At 40.0% G+C, this 18,640-nt stretch overlaps 2 protein-coding genes across 3 annotated transcripts in view; one reads left to right on the top strand and one right to left on the bottom strand.

Annotated features, from left to right (window-relative positions):
- The window catches only part of CTNNA3 (catenin alpha 3), a 363,859-nt gene that overhangs the window by 110,576 nt on the left and 234,643 nt on the right, over window positions 1-18,640 (top strand). The gene's annotated exons all lie outside the window — the stretch shown is intronic.
- The window catches only part of LRRTM3 (leucine rich repeat transmembrane neuronal 3), a 79,193-nt gene continuing 64,462 nt past the window's right edge, over window positions 3,910-18,640 (bottom strand). For both annotated transcript variants that reach the window (XM_088525138.1, XM_088525131.1), the window contains one exon: window positions 3,910-5,655. In XM_088525138.1, the coding sequence (XP_088381264.1) occupies window positions 5,446-5,655 (210 nt within the window). In that variant the 3' untranslated portion in view covers window positions 3,910-5,445. The remainder of the gene's footprint in view (window positions 5,656-18,640) is intronic.

Below are 18,640 nucleotides of genomic sequence, written 5' to 3'. Positions count from 1 at the left end.
TTGCTCTTTTATGTTCTGGTAGACCACGTAATTCCTGCCTTATGTCAATGGTGAAACACACAGTTTATCTTGTGTGGTCCGGGAGGTTCTAGCACTGCCTACCCACAGAAGGGCCCGTCTCTGTGGGAAGCACACAGGTTGCTAACAGTCTGGTAAGCAACGGAAAGGTTATTTATAATGAGCTGTTTAAATGGGGCTTGGCACCCAGGCACAACGCAGAATCCTAAGGAGCTGGATGGAGGAAGGCAGGCAGGGGTGTATTGCAAATACACAAATTCTGCCAGTGAACTGTGAGCTCGTAGCTCACGTGTGCGTGGCCTGCCGTAATGCTGGTAAACGCTAATACTGCCACTGCTGAGGAGGAAATTGGGAAGAATAGACAACTGAGAAGGTCACGTTAAATGTAGCACTGCATATTTCATTGCTCAAGCACGTATGAATGCCTCACTGACAGTAGTATATTCTAGTTAAGAATTAAAGGAAGTGATTGAATTCATAGTTTCTCTTCAAACTGTGCCCCAGGATCAGCATTATCATTTTTCCCAGATGGGTAAATCTGTCTTCCATGGAAAGCTCCTAGAACACTCAGAAGGAAAGCAGGACTGGTTAATTAATTAGTTAATATTTTGAGTTACATTAATGTATGAAGCCAGAACCTACATGGAAATGCAAATCTATTTTTGATGAGGGATTTTTGTTAGAGCAGTTGAAAATCAAGTTAGCTTATATCTTGCATGAGAAAGTATTTTGCCTTCAGAAACAGGTTGGATTAGGTAAAAAGAAAAGAGTGTTTCAGATGGAAGTATTGCACATAATTACATTTAAGTGAATTCTAAGGTTGAGATTTATGCTTTATAATTCATTTAACAAGGAATAAAAGCAAATGCAAAAGAGAACACGAACTTGCATGAATTTTCAAGGATGATGTTCTCCATACCCCAAAATGGTTCACCTCAAGGTGCAGGAAGTAAATGTGGCAGGAGACCTTCATGGATGAACAAGCAGCTCCTGGTAGAACTCAGACATAAAACAAGAGACGTCTCCTGGGGGATCTTAGCCATGGATAAGGGAAGTTGTGCAGGGAGGGTGGGCAGAGCCACACGGTCCTCAGGGCTTCCCAGGCCAGGGTGAGAGGCAGCGGGCACAAACTGCAACACATGCAGCTCCGCTTAAACCTCCACTTGAACCTTGTTTCCCTGGAGGGGTGAACTCTGGCACAGGCTGCCCAGAGGGGCTGGAACCTCCCCATCCTTGGAGATGCTCAGACCCCAGCAGGACATGGTCCCGGGCCACCTGCTCTAACTGCCCTGCTGTGGACGGGGTGGCTGGACTAGACGATCGTCAGAGGCACCTTCCAAGCTCATCCCCTCTGTGAATTCCGCTTCTCTTTGCGTACAGGGAGGACTTTGTTTTGTTCCAAATAATTTTATTTTCAGAAACCAATCAAAAACAACTTGGCACCACTTCTTGCTGAAAACTCTAAAACATTCACCTATTCAATGAAACTTTTTCTGTGAGACCAGATGGGATCTAAATGTGGGAACTGAATATACAGTAGTTTGTATTTGACATTGTACATGGCCGTGTCGTTTGTTTACATTTACTATCTCCAAGCAGCTACGCAGCTACTAAGGCAGTTCCCTTGGCATTGCGGTCTTAATTTTATTTTTCATGTTAGTGCTTTACCCTTGCAGATTTTTTTTTCTATTAATATTTAGCTTAGTAGGATTTCTGACCTCATTTTCAGCCTGAGGTTTGGCAATAACTGTAAGACACAAAAAATGCTTTGAGACAGAAAGGGAGAAATGGAGTGGCCGACAGTAAAACAAGCTGGTACACAGCTTCTGAGACTGGTGCATTTGCTGTATTTGGTTGTGTATTGCCAGAAGTTGTTTGATATCTGAGATGTATCTCTTTTAAATATATGTTTCTTATTAATGGTAGCTCTCAGATTTCTTGCAAATAGTTTGTACAGTCCCGTGTACTGCAAAGCTGGTTCACTTTTAGATCAAACAGCCATTTACTTTCTTGTAAAATTATTATTCTCTTGTTTTTTAATATGCAAATACATACTTACATTTCAGCTTGTCTTGAGACATGTGTGATAATTTGTGTTAAATTTAGCATCGATATTCCTCTATCTTCTTCTTTGGATAGGGCCTCCACTCAAGAACTTGTACTTAATATCCTAATGGGTGTTTCAGCCTAATAAATTGCTGTGCAAGTATGACGCAGTGATGGATGGTGTGAATTGTTGCTTGTACTTGAATTCATGTATGTAATTGGCTGGGTTTTTTATTGATAGAGGTTACATTCTTCGTCAGTTTGCATTTTGCAAACATAATGAATTTGCCCAGCTTTTTCTTAATGAAATATTTTCCCAGGGCATGTTGGTATCAATTAACTGTAAGACAGAGATTGATCCTGTTGTTACCTCTATTTCAGTTTTATGGATCTTACTGCAGAGTAAAATGATATATGAAAATGACCTTCTGTAAATAAATATTTGAGCGCATAGGCTCAGCCCACTTTCCTCTTGCTAATTTGTAGCTGAAAACGCTGGGGCTCAATTACAAGGTGTGCGTTTGCTTTGTTCACATAACTAGGTCACAGTCTATTTCTGTGCACTCCAAGTCAGTATACAGCTGGCAATAATAGGTTGGAAAGCAGCCGTATGTGCAACAAAATCACATCTTAAGAACAAGTCCTTGTTTGGGTTAGTTTTACTCTTTTTTTAAGCTTTTATAATGTGACTTCTTGGGGAAGGTACCTACCCGTCATCCAGACTGACGTAGTCCGTTAAAAAGCAGTATCCAGTGACATGTTTTGAAACCAGTGTTAAACCTGCCTAAGGTGTGCTGTGGGTGTGTGTTCCAGTGCTGCTGTGGGCCCGGACACGGCTTATCTGCCTGGAGTGGGCAGTGAGGTTGAGAGCCTGGCCCTAGGGATGGCCAAGTTGCTGCTCCTTCCTTGCCCTGGTTTCCCATCCCTTTGCTGTTGATAACTGTGTGTCTGCACAGCTGTGCTTGTTTTAACCAGCTTAGCTAAACCAGTTTCCCTTCTTTTGGCATAAGCAAAATTAGTATCCCACTCTTTTTTTATCCCGTTTCTTAAGAAGACAATTGATGGGTCTGAGTTTAAGGTGTTCAACATTTAAGATATTCACATCATATGATTCTCTGTAACTTAGAAGTATGTGGAGCTTTTGACCATTTTTGCATTTTGAGTAATTGCATAAATGCTAGGACCACACCCTTGCACAGTAATTATTTGAGGGCAGTGAATGAAATTAAACGTAAGAAGGACAGTGCCATGAATAACTGAAATAATCTCTTGTAAGTATGGGATTACAACCTAGCAGGGAGACCTTCTATGATGACCAGCATGACTAAAAGCAAAACCTTCAAAGCAACATTGAAAATAGAGCAGTTGACTTCTTCCTGCAGTCCAAAGATGACTTAATCCAGAATGGTACCTCCATGTTTGATTTTGTTTCATAACTGGCAAAATGTATTTTCAAACTGTTCATAGGAGAATTCCAACGTTGCTGAAAGTGGTCAGAAGTTCACAGACTCATATTGTAATGAAATAACAAGCTGAAGAGTGTTAATGTTAAGATGAGTGTTAAAAAGACAAGTAATGTTTTGAATAGCAAATAATTTATGCAAAATATGTTACAAAATCTAAGATGCTAAATAAATAACTGATACAATGTATTCTGTTTTGACACTTCGTTCCACTTAAAAGATAGTGAATGCAGATTCATTAGTTAACAATATTTTGAAGGTATTTTTTGTCATGATATTTGCTTTATATTTAGTACAAACAGTTGAATTATAATTTTAATTTTCAGTCTCCTGCTTGGAAGCCACACTAAAATGTGCTGGGATAAACATCCAGAAAAATAGATTTGTGGTTATATAATTTCTCTTTATTATAAAAAAGTTGCTTCACCATATGAAACTTTTTTCCCTTGTGTTTTGGAAGGCTCATGAGTCCCCTTCTATATTTCACCCAGTCAGCCTGGTATATGTTCCTAATTTCTGTAATCCTTTATGATTGCAACATGAGGGAAGTATTATAAAGGGTGTTCTTGTACAGCATTGAGTGGCTTTTGGAGGTTTAAAACCAAAGAATGGGATATAAGAATGCTTCAATACAAATATTAAATGGTAGACAAATAAGCAGTGTAGTAACTCAAAGACTGAATACTACCTTTTTTGTATTTTTGTTTTTCTTAGCTTGGTGTAGCGTAATGATAAAGGACTGTTAACTTTTGCCATTTGATCCAGATTACTACATGTTTTTTCAGCAAGGTAGAGGTTTCTTGCTTTGAGTAATATTTTCCCCTTCTAGGACTAGTTCAACTCTGCGGGCAAATTCCTGTTGCCACTTTTGCGAGCAGCAACCGCCTTTGCTAGCAGTAGCATTTGGCCCTTGCTACGTGCTTGCCACGCTATAACTGCATAGTTTAAGGATTGTTTTTCAGACCAGAAGAAAACAATGAATTTCTGTTGTGACTGCTCTTCCAGGTACCTTCTAACAATAAATTTGTACAAGTTGAAATCTTTAAATAGAAATATAGATGCCTGAGTTGGCAGGCTATACTTACAGAGCAGGTTTTGTAGCAACAGCTGCCTGTTAAAGTCTTCTGTCCATTTTATCTTGCAGAGCAGTGACACTTTGCAAAACTTTATCAGTATCAGCTAACAGCTGCATACATAAGCTCTGTTGTTAAAATATATGCTTAGCATTAATGCTTTTCTGATTTAAAAATCAAGCTGTATTTCAAGGCAACAGAGATAAGTCTGCAAAGAGTTGTTAAAATGTTCTTGGATTTTCCTTTATAAGAAAACTTGGTTATGCGCTTTAGCAATTTCTTATGTGTCTGAATAGTTAAACTCTCCTTTCAAGTAATATATTGTCTCTGGAGCAAGTAGATAAAATTCTGCACATTATCCATGGTAAAAACAGTGCATATTCTGCACAGCACAGATTTTTAGATTAAAGTTTTCTGGGCATAAAAGCAGTAACAAAATGGTCCTTACAAAACAGTAACTGAATAACACAAGAAGTAACTTTTGTTAATTTAAAATTTTAGAAACTGAAATTTGTAAAGTAAGATGTAATTAAATTATGGTACTGTACATACCAGCTGTTCTTGGTAATTGAAACTTTACAATATGAAAAATACATTACATCTGTACAGTTTATACAGGTAGGTAGGATGAGTTTTGAAAAAAGATTCACTTTAAGGGTCATACTCTGAAGTCAAAAAATACTGCACAACTTAACTAATTACAAATTGTAGACTTCAAACAATTCATCTTCATGGTTCTTTTTAAATTGGACAGGGATTTTGGAATCCATGTTGTTATGTCTTCTCACTTTTGTCCTTCATGTTACATAGAATTTGGTTGCAGCCTCTGCTACAAAAGAAAAGGGTTAAGCCAGCTGCTGACTGTGTTCACTGATTCGTGCTGCTGTTGTTATTGTGCTCAGATCCAGATCAGTTTCTAGGTGTGTTTCCACTGCTTCTTCCTGGGAATTGGAGTCATAGGGCTTGTGAGCAAGCAGTTCGTGATGTACGCCACAGTAACTTATTGTGGGCTGATCGTAGGCAAGAAATGTTGACACATTCATAGACAAAGGTATCTAGGGAGAAAACAGGTGAAAAACAGCCCGTTAGCAAAAGACATGATTAAATTCTGCTTACATGAATTTGATGTCGAGTAAAAGGACTGTCTAAAAAGACTGGATAAAGCCAAATGTTGTACTGCATGTGGAAAAAAATCTCTTCCTTCTCCCTATCCCTCTTTCTCCCTCATGGTCTCTACTTAGTCACCACTGCCTTTTATCTCATGCTATAGGAGTAGGCATGTGTTTGCATGGGAGTGTTGGAGGGAAGGAGGAGAGCCATGGGAATGTGCTAAAGATGCAACTGAAGCCAAATAATCTTCAGAATATAATTAGCTCCTGCTAAAATCTGTTTTTCAGGGAAGAAAGAGGAGTAACTAAATTGGGGATGTATGGAGTATTTGAACTGAAATTTAAATTGCCTTTGGAGTTTAAAAAGTGGCTAGCAGCTCTTTCTTGGCTATAGCAGTATGCCCTACCTTGGGTCTGCTGGGAAATGCAGATGACCACCCTCTAGCTTTGGCAGCATAAGCAGACATTTGACTCCAGCAGCTGGCAGCACGTGGACAACAGGGCACGTGAGGAGCTTCATTCACTGCCGTGGTGGTGTAGCTGGAAGCTTCTCTATGCCACGTTTAGTTTAAATGACTTAATCTCAGAAGTTATTAAAATTTTCTTTGACTATGTTCTTGGGAATTTTAAAAACACTTCAACATAAAGTTATAGACAATACACTTGAGAATCAAAGATGAAATTAATACAGACTTTGAACTATAAGTCTTTCTACCATTAGATTTATTTTTAAACACATTAAGAGAATCAAAGGATGAAAAAGGTGATCATAATGGCTGTGTGAGTCATGCATTGAACTAGTTTAAAAAAACCAGACTTCTAGTTCATTAAAAACCTGAAGAGAACTGTAGACCTGTTACTGTAGTTATTCTCTTGCTGTTTTTGAAGGCTAACTGAAATGTAGTAAAACTAATTACAAAGACGGATTATATTTTAAATATTTAAAGGTATTTTGTTTCTAAATGTGAAATAATACTACACTTGACTGTTTCTCATTAAAGTAACTGGTTGATATATTTAGAATGATGTAATCATGTGGAGAGCATTCAATAGATTTTACTTTTAAGCTAAGGGAAGAAGCCTTTTACTCATTAAAAAAAAAAAAAAATCCCTATTCCTCCTAAGCCTCTCCTCCATTTGCCCAGGGTCCCCCTCTCTAACCAAGGAGCAGCTGACCCTGTTCGCGCCAGGAAAAGCACTTGCCTTTTTTTTTTCCTCTGCATTGAGAACTGTGGTGAATCTTTTCTTGAAACCAGTTGCTATTTGCTAGAATAAGGCATCCTGGGTCTCTACATAAATAACAAACCACCTTTTTTTTTTTTTTTTTAATCATACTTTCCTTTGATAAAACATGAGAATTATAAAATAGAATACCTTTTGGGAAAACGGAGATTCATTAATTTTGTGCCTTTTTAAGTTTTCTGTAGCAGTAATGAGTTAATTCCTTTTGTCAAATAAGGAATGTAGGATACCAGCTATTCAGCCCAAGTCTTGGTTGGGAAGCTCTTTTGGAAAAGGCAGCTGTATCAGATCGTAGTCACAACCTAGTTTTCACTTGTGCCATGAATGGATGCTATAGCATGGCACCAAATGCTCGCTCAGATTTGCTGGGTGCTCAGAGAGGCCAGGACCTGTGGTAGAAAACCCTGGCAGCAGGTCTGTCTATGGCCTGAGAGGTTACCACGAAGGGAAAGCCAGGCTCTTAATGGAAGCATAAGGCAAAAGGAGGAGCGATTGGAGTCAAAAAATTAACAGGAGAGAGTCTGGCTTGACACAGAAAGAAAAGCTGAGGAGTTACACGGAGAGACAGTGGCATCTTTGTCCTCAGATGTCCTACTGGGGACACAGCCCTCCACAAGCTGCTCTGAAGTCAGTATTGCCCTTACTTTTAGGAGAGTGGCCTAGAGAGCTCCCGAGGTCCCTTCCAGCCTCAGTTATTCTGTGAGCTTGTGCGTACAAGGAATGTGAAGATAGATCCTTTCTTCAAGGAATAAAATTAGAGGAGAAGGACCTATTAAAGTATACCTTATTTTACTAGACTTTGCCTTCCCTGTGCAGATAATGGCTCCATGAGTGACTGAAGAACTTGTAATTTTTTGATCATTGCTTGTACTTGCAGCATTAATTGACATAATGAGGAGGTTGTAAGAAATTTACAGCTACTTAATAAGCAGAATGAAACTGAGCTCCCTAAACATTGATTTCTTCATTTAAAGGAATGCTAGGTTTTTAGCAGTTAACATTTACCAAAAATCATACATGTCAGTGAGATATGGCATGCTGTTTTCATTAATGAAAAGTGGATTAACCGAAAGGCTGCTGTTCTCAGATTTGATTCAGATGGAGAAAACAACTAAATGTTGACAGCAGGCCTAAAGATAAATAAGAAAGCGACTCGTGAATTTTACTTCAGTGTGTCCATTTGTGTCATACCTTTGGTCTGCAGTTCTTTGTAGATGTCTCCTGATTTTTAAAAATTTTGGTACCTTGGTATTAATGTGTTAGCACAGATCACTGGAGATTCTGTGGGTGACTTCCCTCCAGTGTGAAAGCTGAACACGCTTTTTGTCACTACATACTGGCTTATCCGAGTGAGAAAGGTCCTTACCCCATGGAAACTGTTTCTCGGTGGATTGTCTCTGAGGGATTTTGTCAAGTGCTTTCTGGATGTCTAAGTAATTGCAGCAGTTGGACCTCACTTATTCACTGGTTTCACTTAATCACATGGTTTCTGTCAGGAAACTCCAGCAGATTTGTGCCTTCTGACTTGATAACCTACCCTGTTAAAAAAGGTTGTGGCACAGGAACATCTCCATTTTCTTCTAAGCCAAACACATGTTAAAAGGAATAGTCCTCTGTGGCCTTATATTCTTCCAACACCCCTTTTACATCTTGATCTTTGTATTAAAGATTAAAAGGCTGTCTGGTAAAGTTCCTTCTTCTGATGTACTTGAAAAAGAATTTATTATTAATTATTTTGTCTTTTCTAAATTGTTCCTCGAAGTCTCTTTTTGGCTCACTTAATTTTTTCAATTTAATCTGCCAAAGTCTTTAATTCTGTTTTCCTAATTTGAGGAGATATTCACCTCTTTGAAGGTTATTTTCTGTTACTTCTAGTATTTACTTTCATTTTTTCTTTTCCACAGTTAAACATGTGGCAAAGCTATATTTTTATAGGACAGAATCGGAAATCAAGTGGAATGTATCTTTTTCTCTCCTAGCTGTTGTATTTGAACCATTTAAGGGAGAAGGCACCATAGTGCATTGCATCTGTCTAGTGATCTGTATCTCTTCAGTGGTAAGAATTCATGAGTTGCCTTTGCCCTCTAGGTAGGCCCCTTCATCCCCTCAGCCCAGGGAAACACTGGGTGAACAGCTCAGGCTTTTCTTAAAATAATAAAATGAATTTACCTTAGGAAGAACTGTGATGTTTTAAATAAATGCCATAAGAAGAAAGCTCCCCATTTTCCTCACTTCATAAACATTTACTGTATCTTTTCCAGACTATTGAATGTTCTCTTTTGCAGCTCAAAATGTGTTTCCTGTCCAGATGTCATGATTGCAGCAGGATATTGGGAGGTTCCCCCCCAGGCAGGGATAGCCTGTGGAGGCTGCAATGCCATGAGCAAGCGCTGGCTCTCGCAGGTCTGTTCCTGCGCTCAGTGAAAGGCTCCTTTTTTGTACAAAATCCTCATCACTATCACGGTGGCATCCACCAGCGAGCCCTGCCACAAGCAAGTTCAGGACAGGCAGCACATGGCTTGAGCAGGACTCTCCCGTGACCCCGTAGCCAGCCTGCCTTGGTAACCACTGGGGCTAGAAGGCATGAAATGTCCCCAAGGCAGCACAGCAGGGGCCAGGGGCGTAAGGGCCCTGGCTGGATGAGGAATGCCACAGATGTGCTAGTACTGGCTTTGGCTCACGCGCTGGCTTTCGCCCACGCAGCTCATTTTGTCATATTTGCACTGCCGTTATCTTACAGGACCAAAAGGTGCTGTGTGGCCTTGCTGGAAGCCCTGGTGCCAAACCAGACTCCCGTGCTGATCTGGAAACCAGAAGTGTTGTGTAATCTGACATCAAATGTGCTGTTGTCCATGTCTCACTTGGAATAACTAATGCAGAGAGACTTGGTGCAACTATTGAAACAGATGATGCAGGTTGCTATAGTTTGTAAAATCAAACATTGTCCCGCGTTTGGCTAAAACAGGTGAAACCTGGCACATATATTTGAAAAAGGTTTGTGCGTTCAGGTTAGTCTGGAAAAGTTTGAGCATCCTGATCATAGTAATCACCCTTAATATCAAGGGTCATTTTTCATGTAATGTATAACTGACACTTGAGCACATTCTGGTTTTGGCCATATCAGTATGTAAAGGAAGCCAACAGGAGGAGTGAAGCATTTTAATTGCTTGAGAGCTGCAATCAGAAGCGTGCTCGTTACAGTCATGCACTTGCTGGTGCTAGTTTGTGCTAACACTGTGGTATGATGCAACTGCCACTCAGCAAAGCAGCATTGGGAAGCCAATCAGCAGTGCAGGGCTAGGCAAGCTAGGTAGGAAATGTATGTGCTGCTGTTTCCTCATAATTCTATGCGTCTCAGTAAAAGTTCCTTCTCTACAAACTTTCCTCTTTCAACCTTTTTTAAATTCAGAAAAGTAATACCACAGCATTCAGAATGATATCTTTCAACTGATAGTAATTCTGGAGCAAAAGATCCTGGATTGTGTCATTGCCAGTGATGTGTGAACCTCAGATTGTTTGGAGCACAGGTTTAGATTAGGTGAGCATCCAAAAAGCCCAGGCTTATCTCAGATTTAAAGTTCAGAAGCCTTAAAATTGCAATTATTATTCAGGGAAGCATCTGTCCTGCAAGCTGAATTTCACTGTGTAATATTAAATTTATCTAGAATACAGGGGAAAAAATTCCAACAACCCCTTATCTTTTCTGATGAGAAACCTAAAACTCCAGACTTATCATATATAGAAAATACAACTAAAAGGTTGCATTTACAAAGCTGAATAGCAAAACAGGAATTCTTTTTAAAATCATTTTGTTCAGTCCTGACAAGAATTTAATCCAGTGTTTGGCATGTTAATACTTTTTGCATTTCTGTTTTAATCCCTCCTGCAACTGGAAATGAAAAGTTAGCCCAGATAAAAAGGAAGTTAAAAAAAAAAATGTGACCGAGAATTTGGTTCTAGCTTCCCTCTAGTGATTAGAGACCTGCAGGAAATAGGTTATTTTATCCAGATTCCATCAATATACTCAACTTCTAAGCAAATATAAACTGATTAGGAGGAGAATGCTTCTAGCTACAGATATATATCTTGGCAGTCAGCAAAGATGGAAAAGGTTCTTGCAAAGGCATGCAGCGTTTATTAAGTTTTTGGAGCTATGTTTTTATCTGATCAGTTGACCTTGGCTTGGCTTTTGTAAGGAAAAGAACTTATTTTAAATTTTCTTTTTTTTTCCCCTGAATTTCTTGTATTTAGACTGGAAGGTGATATTTTCAGCCTATGGAATATGGTACTTTGCCAAATTTAGCAGAGGGGATGCCCAAAAAGTCTGGGGAGATTTCAGTACTCAGCCACAGAGGATTGAAATATGAGAACTGAATATTCTTTGTGTAAAACTTGATAGAGTTTTGCTATTGGTTTCTGTGTGTGTGTGGGGGGGGGAAAGGAATAAGCCTTTATGATGGATATCACTGAACCATTTAGGTTTTATTGGCATGAATCAAAATTAAATGCTTTGTTCATGACCACTGTGAAGAAACCTGGTCATTTCAAATGAGCTCTGTAAAAATCTCAGCACTTCACCACCCAGTGTTTTGTCTTTCAGGTATATTTGACAATTTTTAAAATTTTAGGGGTTACTTTTTTTAGAAGTGCTATTTTTATATACTTGTGCATGTGAAATGGTGCCTTGGTAGAATAAATACCTTGGGTTTATTTGATAGAGAATAAATCAGGACAAATTATAATTCATGTATTTGAGAAACCTTATCTAAATTAGCTCTTTCATGAGTCATAACAATCTGACTGCAGCCTGCATGGCAAACAGACGTTTCTGGCTTCATGTGGGAACTCCTGAGAACCCTCTTTTGCTCCCACCTCGCTGCTGACGGTGCCGAACCTTCCTCATCACAGTCACCCTGCAGCGTTCCCTGCCTGTCTCTGAACCTTCTCTGAGTACCTGTTCCCTCCGCATTTGCAGATCCCTTGCCACACACTGCCCAGCTGCTGGGCTTTAGCAGTTCTGCTCCTGTTTTTTAGAAGCTATTTCCTGTGCTAAAGGGAGAAAAGCACCTGAGCATACACTCTGGTTAAGGTTCAGAACACAGTACCTCATTGTAACATAATCAGAGATTTGTGCTCTTCAATAGAGTATGACTATAAAGTATAGTATTTGTGGGGTTTTTTAAAGTCTATGTGTATCCTGTGGACAGACCAGGCAGGAAGATTGGTGGCCTGCTCTGAGCGCCAGGCTGTGCAAGTGCAGGGGGGTTTGACTGCAGCTGGGACGTCCTTGCAGCGCTGCTGCTGCGGCCGTGCCAGCGCGCGCCCTCCGAGGCTCGGCCACGCTGCAGCCGCGCGGCTCCTCGGCTGTCTCTGGCTCCTTCCAGTGACCCGCGTAGATCCTAGAGTATCTGAGGTACTTTCCAGGCTCCTGATTTATAGTTAGGTTTATAAGTTATAGACAATTAGGGCCTCTCGGGTACTACCAGGATATTCATTAAAATTTCTTGGCTGGCTTCTCGAAGGTGAGTCTTTGTTCCTCACAGAGCCATGGGAGAGGACCATATCAAGTCTGTTCTGTACTCTTTCTAGCTCTCTCCTCCCCTCATCCCTCCATTTTCCCCTTAAATCCCTCCCTGTGATTTAGGGCAAAGTCTCTGAAGCAGCATGTCCCATGGTTTTTTATGCATGCCTCAGAGCTGCCTGCTGGCTGTTGTTTTGATTAAAAAAGGTACCTATCACACTGCAGACTAGTTCCCTTCCTTTGCCGTCTGCTCCTTCAAGCATATATTTGCTTAAAAGTACCGGGCCATGAAACAAGGGAGAGAATTAGGCTAAAGGTTTTGTTAAAAGAATAAATAATCCTGTTGGGGAGGATTTGTGCGAGTCTTTGTGCAAGGTTTACAATGAAGGTCCTCCTTGCTTCTCTACCACAATGTTGCTCAGCCATGGGGGCAAGGTTTCCAGACATTTATTTTGGATTTTTTATTTTGCCTGTACTGTAAGGAGACTTACTATAAGACAATGCCTAGCGCAGATTCAATTGCAGAGCCTCTAAGGTGCTAAAACAGATGCATGCAAAATTACTCTTAAAGAATCCGGCCTTCGTTTTCCATAGAAATAACTTCTAACTTCTTTGGTGGTTGTTCTTTACAACTTCTGTCTGCATTTTTCAACCTTTCAAACTCCAAATTCTAAAGGCCTGGGAAAGGGCAAAATGTTGCTGTATCAGCTGGTGAAAACTTCAGCATGAAATGTCCTAAGTCATTGGCATTTACTCACCCAGCTTCACTTGTGAATGGCAGGGAGGAGCTGCAAGAGTGAAGGGAAGGCAAAAGGAAAGATATTTTGAAGTTTTTTGTTGTTGTTTTTTTTCTGCTTCTCCAAATTATTTTCTACTCATAAGGTTGTTCTTTACACAAACTTAACGTCCCATTTGTGAGGGAAATAATGTGTGGTGCTTAAAAGGCTTCTTTAAAAACAGCGCTCGGTGCTTTTGAACCTTTGTGGTGAGTGACAGATACCAGGAATCAGTAACCTAACTGGGGGGTGGCAGAGGAGAGGGCATGGCACAAAGTATTTTCAGTATATTTCAGCTTCCCTGAGGAAGCCAGGAAACTTCTGTTAGCATTTCAGTGTGGTTGGTATCTAAACCAACCATTTGGTATCTCAATTTGGTTGGGATCTAGTGCAGAGGTAATTGGGATTTTTTTTTTTACAGCAAAGTAGGTGTACTGGTTTTGACAGTTGCTTTCACCAATTTTTGAAGTGCCAAAATGAATATGGCCCCTTCTATTTTTTTTAAGAAGATAAAGGTGAAGCAGGGCAAAAAAAGTAGTTTTTCTTTCTTATTCAGCACATTAGGATTTGGTTTCACCAAGAGGAAGAAATAATGAACAGTAGGATTCTAGTTGCCAGACGTGTTCTCTTCAGTGTTGTTGTGTTTGCGAATTTTGAACAGGGTGGCATTTCCTTAATATCTTTCCTTCCTGCAAAGAATGTGGCATTTGTGGGACAAGAACAACTTGTGACTTGATTAGCTTTAATTGCTGGCTGGGCCTGGAAAGCCATATGTGCTAGGTTTGAGTTAGACATGGATGTTAGCTACTGATGCTCAAAATGAACAAATTTTACATACTAGGTTACCAGACAAGGCAAATATTTGCACTGTCCTCCACCTTTGGATCTTTTTAAAAAATAACCATCCTTCAAGTTCTAATGCAGTAAATTCAATTTGGGAAGTTAATAGGTTTGAGAGTGCATGATTATGGGTGAAGAATTAGGCTTTTACTTGGTGCATTGTTTGAAATATACAGTGTCATATTTAATAATTAAGTCTATATTTTCCTAAATTATTTCCAGGTAAGTTATTACAATTCAATCCCTGTCTCTTAAACAGTAACCTTTTCAGCTTTCTCATTTGTTTTTGTTTATATACAAATCTTGGTGTATATATTGACAGACTCTGTAGAAAGCTTAATTATTCTAATATCATTTCAACAAGAGAGCTCTGAGAAAGCTTTGTGAGACTAAAAATAAATCAACACAGGCAAAGTGTTTACTTTAGATACTGAATTAATTATATATTCAGTTCAGACTAACTGATAGCAAACATTTTATATAGTGCAAGCTAAGTATTTGTATCTTAAGTAAAATTCGCTGCAGCTTGGTAAACCTGACCATTATGCTTTTGTCTTAGCTATAATTTACAATTTACTACTCAATATATAACCTTAAAACAGGAACAGTTGTTGTATTTCTCTTAATGGGCAAAAACATGGAAAAGTAGCTATATCTAAAACCTAATCAGTTACAGCACAGATTGCAGCAGTTTTTACAACAAATTTAGGTTGAGCATGAATTTCTTGGTAGATAGTTGGACTCTTTGGTCCAATGTAGGCCTGTAACTATTTTTTTCCAAGGAGACCATTCCTCAAATGTTATTTTCTTATCTATTGGAAAGGCTTGTGTTCAGTGTGATTAATATGATCTTATTTTCTTTATCCTTCTCCAATTATTTCAATGTAACAAGCAGTTTTAATATCCCCTAAGTGCTGTAAGAGGCAATCTCATTACATTTCCTCGGGCTTGTTTGCAGAGAAATAAAATAGCAGCAAAAATAAATTACACTGACTAAACCAGAAGTTGAAGTATTATCTATGCTGGGTATCCAGAACCATGAGTCAGATCCCAAGGAAGTCATGAGCTTCCTAGCTTAAGAAGAGAATATTTGTTTTGTTAATACAATTTTTAGCTTCTTGTTGTTCTTTTCTGGTTTGTGAGCAGTTAGGGCAGATTTTCAAGTTTTTCTGTATGCATAGGAAGATTAGATATTAACTTTTCTTTGATGAAAGCTGAGGTTATTACTGATCCAACAACTAGAGGAGTAGAAAAAATGGAAACTTGGTAGTACTGAAGATACCTGTCTGCCATTTGCCTCTTTGCCTGTCTCTCTATGTTGTGGCTCGAGAGTTCACCTCCTCTGTCTTGTTTGTCCTTCCTGATTGTTGTCCCTGTGTTTCTGTCTGCAAGACAGAAATCCGTCATCTTAATACCCAGACACAATCCTGTAACTTTTCCATCTTCAGTTATATCATCACTTGCTATCACAAGTCTACTCTTTCATTCCTCTCTGCTTTCCTTTTTATTCCACTCTATCTTTGGCTACTATTCAGTAAGATGCCCTACTTCTCACTTTCCTAAAGAACCTCATGAGTTTTGTTGCTTAATTTTATTTTTTTTTATTCAGAGGGGTTTTATTTTTGGCTACTAGTGTTGATTGAATTCATTTGAATTTCGTCTTCTTGGTTCTGTTATGATCCTTTCTTCTATCTTCTCATGCCTGACTCCTGTCAGCTGTATGGACATCCACCCTCCCATCCCTATTCTTTTTCTTCCAACCTGTGCCCAGATCTAAAGTATTTCTTTTTCCCCCTTTCTTAACTTTGCTGTCAATGGGCAGGTGCCTTTTGAGTGGTGCAGGATTCTTACTGGAAGCCGTGAGCTTTCCTGGCTCCAGCGAAGGAACCGGGAAAGGCTGCGTGCTGGTGCTGAGACCAGCTCACAGTGATGCCACTTGTGGTATTTTCAGTAGTGCTGATGAAATCAAAGGTCTGTGGTATATTATGGTATCGGGAACATGCCAGTTTAGTGAAATCTCCAGCCCCAAGAGCCTTGGGAAGCGTGTAAGAAATGTAAAATCAGAGAGAAACCCTTTCCCTCTCTGGTAGCTCCTTGTGACTGCGGTGGTGTCTGAGAGAGGCAGCTGATCAGGGCTTGCAGCTCCCCCAACCATACTGCGGAGGGCATGTGTTGATCCTTCTGAAAGCTGTGCCATAAAGCTGCCCTTCGCGGTATAGGAGGCTACATGTGAAGGATAGGAATGTAAGCAGGGAGTTTGGAGTTTGTACTCTGGTGGGTTGCAATGTGAACTGCTCTTTCTGCAGTTTAAGCAGCCAGTTTCCATGGAGCAGAGTTCTCTGGCACACACTGTTCTCAGGCAAATTAATAAATAAGATTAAAAAATCTAAGTTATATTCATAGCTTGCATCAGCTTACAGTATGAGTAATATTGCTTTAATGCCTAATTCAGGTATATCTGTTAAAAATGGAAAAGCCACCCTGAGACTAGCGTAATCCTCTTGCTGGTTCTGCGGTCCCAAAGGTCCGTGCAGGGACTGTCTCAAATCCAAGCAACATTTCCAAAAGCTGAGTTTTGCATGCATCTCTTTAAATTAGCTAGAAGCAAGCAGACAGCTTCCCTCGGGCTTCCAGCATTTGCTGGAGCTTAGCTGGATTGCTGGTGGAAAGCAGGAAGGGGGTTTTATTTGCTCCGCGTCAAGCAGTGCCCTTGGGAGGTGCTGGGCGGCGGCAGGGGGGCCTCCCGCACGCGTGAGGAGGCGGGTAGCAGAGCTGGTCTTCACCTGCTCAAAGAACGACTACGATGTGCCAGGTAGCAGCTCTTCATATAGTTACCATTACCCTTCATTTAAATAACTAGTGTGTTTCCCTTTTCAAATTGTTCGCGCACAGGCATCTTCGTGTATCATAAAAACCCTTTTGGAGAGTGCCAAAACGCGTGTGCGGTTTTAGCAGAGACTTTCCCTGAGGGGAAGAAAGTGCTCTTTCTTTTTAAACGGGAGGAGAATTGACACATCCACTGAGAGAGAAGATAATTCCTAAAGGGAATTGCAAAAAACAGCCCAAAACACAGAAGAATTTAGACCAAAAGTAGAATCATTAACAGGAAACAAATAAAATTAATAGAGCTTAGTATATGGTAATAAAGGGAAATTTAAATTTAAAGGTTGCTCAAATAAAATACTTGCTGTAAGAGGATGGCTTCTTAGCAAGCAGCAAGGAACATTTTGTTTATCTTTATAAAACAGTATAATTTCATAATCATCATTTGACTGATGTATTCACAATTGCATTAGTGAGTAAGCTCTGCATAATTACTCAAGTAAATTAAAGGAAAAGATCCTTATTAAAAATGGAATGATGCTATAACAAAACACTAATATTAGGTACAACTTGGAAACTAAGCCGAAGGGTTCCATACAACTTGTGTGCAGATGGAGGCACGGGGCTTGTGCTTCTGCCAGCCCCCCTGAAAGGATCTTGAACCATTCCCTAACTTTTCATGAAAATGGAATAAATAGAGAATTGTGACACTTTCTGATGGGACAGGTGGTAGCAGTATTTCTTTTACCCTAAGACATGTCCTTCTGTATGTTGTTAAATATTGCTGATGAACCTTTTTTTTCCATCTTCTTTCCCTCTGTGAGTGTATAAGTGGTCTTCATATCATACCTTACCACTATATAATTCTAGACAAAAAAGCTCTGATGCAATCCCCAGTGGTGTATTTGGAACTGTTTCTGTGGATAAGACATATTGTTATTTGCACTTGTTAAATTATTTATATTGTGTGAGTCAGTCACGCTGTTCCCAAGATACTTGTGTGCTATGCAGGTAGCTGGATATTTGTGTACTCAAACAAATCTGCAAGGGGAGACTGAAAATTTGGCAGGGTTAGGTAAGCATTAGTTGGCCAATTTAATATGTGTCTTTAATATTCAGGCCAAACAGTCAAACTTTAATGTCGCAGTTTATTGATAGCTAATTTGCTCATCATAATTTTCACTCTTAAATGCTGCAGTAATTAGTTCTTGTGGCAGATTTTCAGGAAAACTGTGGTAAGCAAGCAGTAGGAGCACAGGGAAGAGAGCAAGGCTGAGTTAGAGTAGTTTAAAAACAATAATTACCCTGTGGAAAAAGTTAACTTGGACCTTTTTGGTTCATTATCTGTGACCTCAATTACTGGCTTGCACGGTTCATAGAGCTGGTACTAGAATCTGGAGCTTTGGGTATCTAGGGGAATCAGTCTGATTAGCCCTGTGCGATAGTTGCTGGAAGCCATTAGGAGCCCGCTCCGTTATCTCTGCACAATAAAAAATAAATAATTTTTCAAGCTTGCAGTGCAGCTGGCTCCTCCACCGGCCTCCAACGCAGGGGCTGCCCTGACGGAGACCCTGCGCGGTGGGTCCCGCTCTGCGACATGGGCTGCAGAGCCCTTCCGTGGGCAGCCGTGCCCTCCCTCCTTCCCTCTTAGGGAAACCTGGCGTGGGGACTGGGAGCGCACGCCGTTTCTGGGATGTTCATTGGAGCCCGACCCGCTCACCCCGAGGAA

The sequence above is a fragment of the Tinamus guttatus genome, unplaced genomic scaffold (assembly GCF_059628265.1).
Source record: "Tinamus guttatus ecotype Peru unplaced genomic scaffold, ASM5962826v1 Tinamus_guttatus_pri_ptg000023l, whole genome shotgun sequence".
In the NCBI taxonomy this organism is placed as follows: Eukaryota; Metazoa; Chordata; class Aves; order Tinamiformes; family Tinamidae; genus Tinamus; species Tinamus guttatus.
Note: the sequence above shows the minus strand (reverse complement) of the source record. Positions and strands in the feature narration are given on the sequence as shown.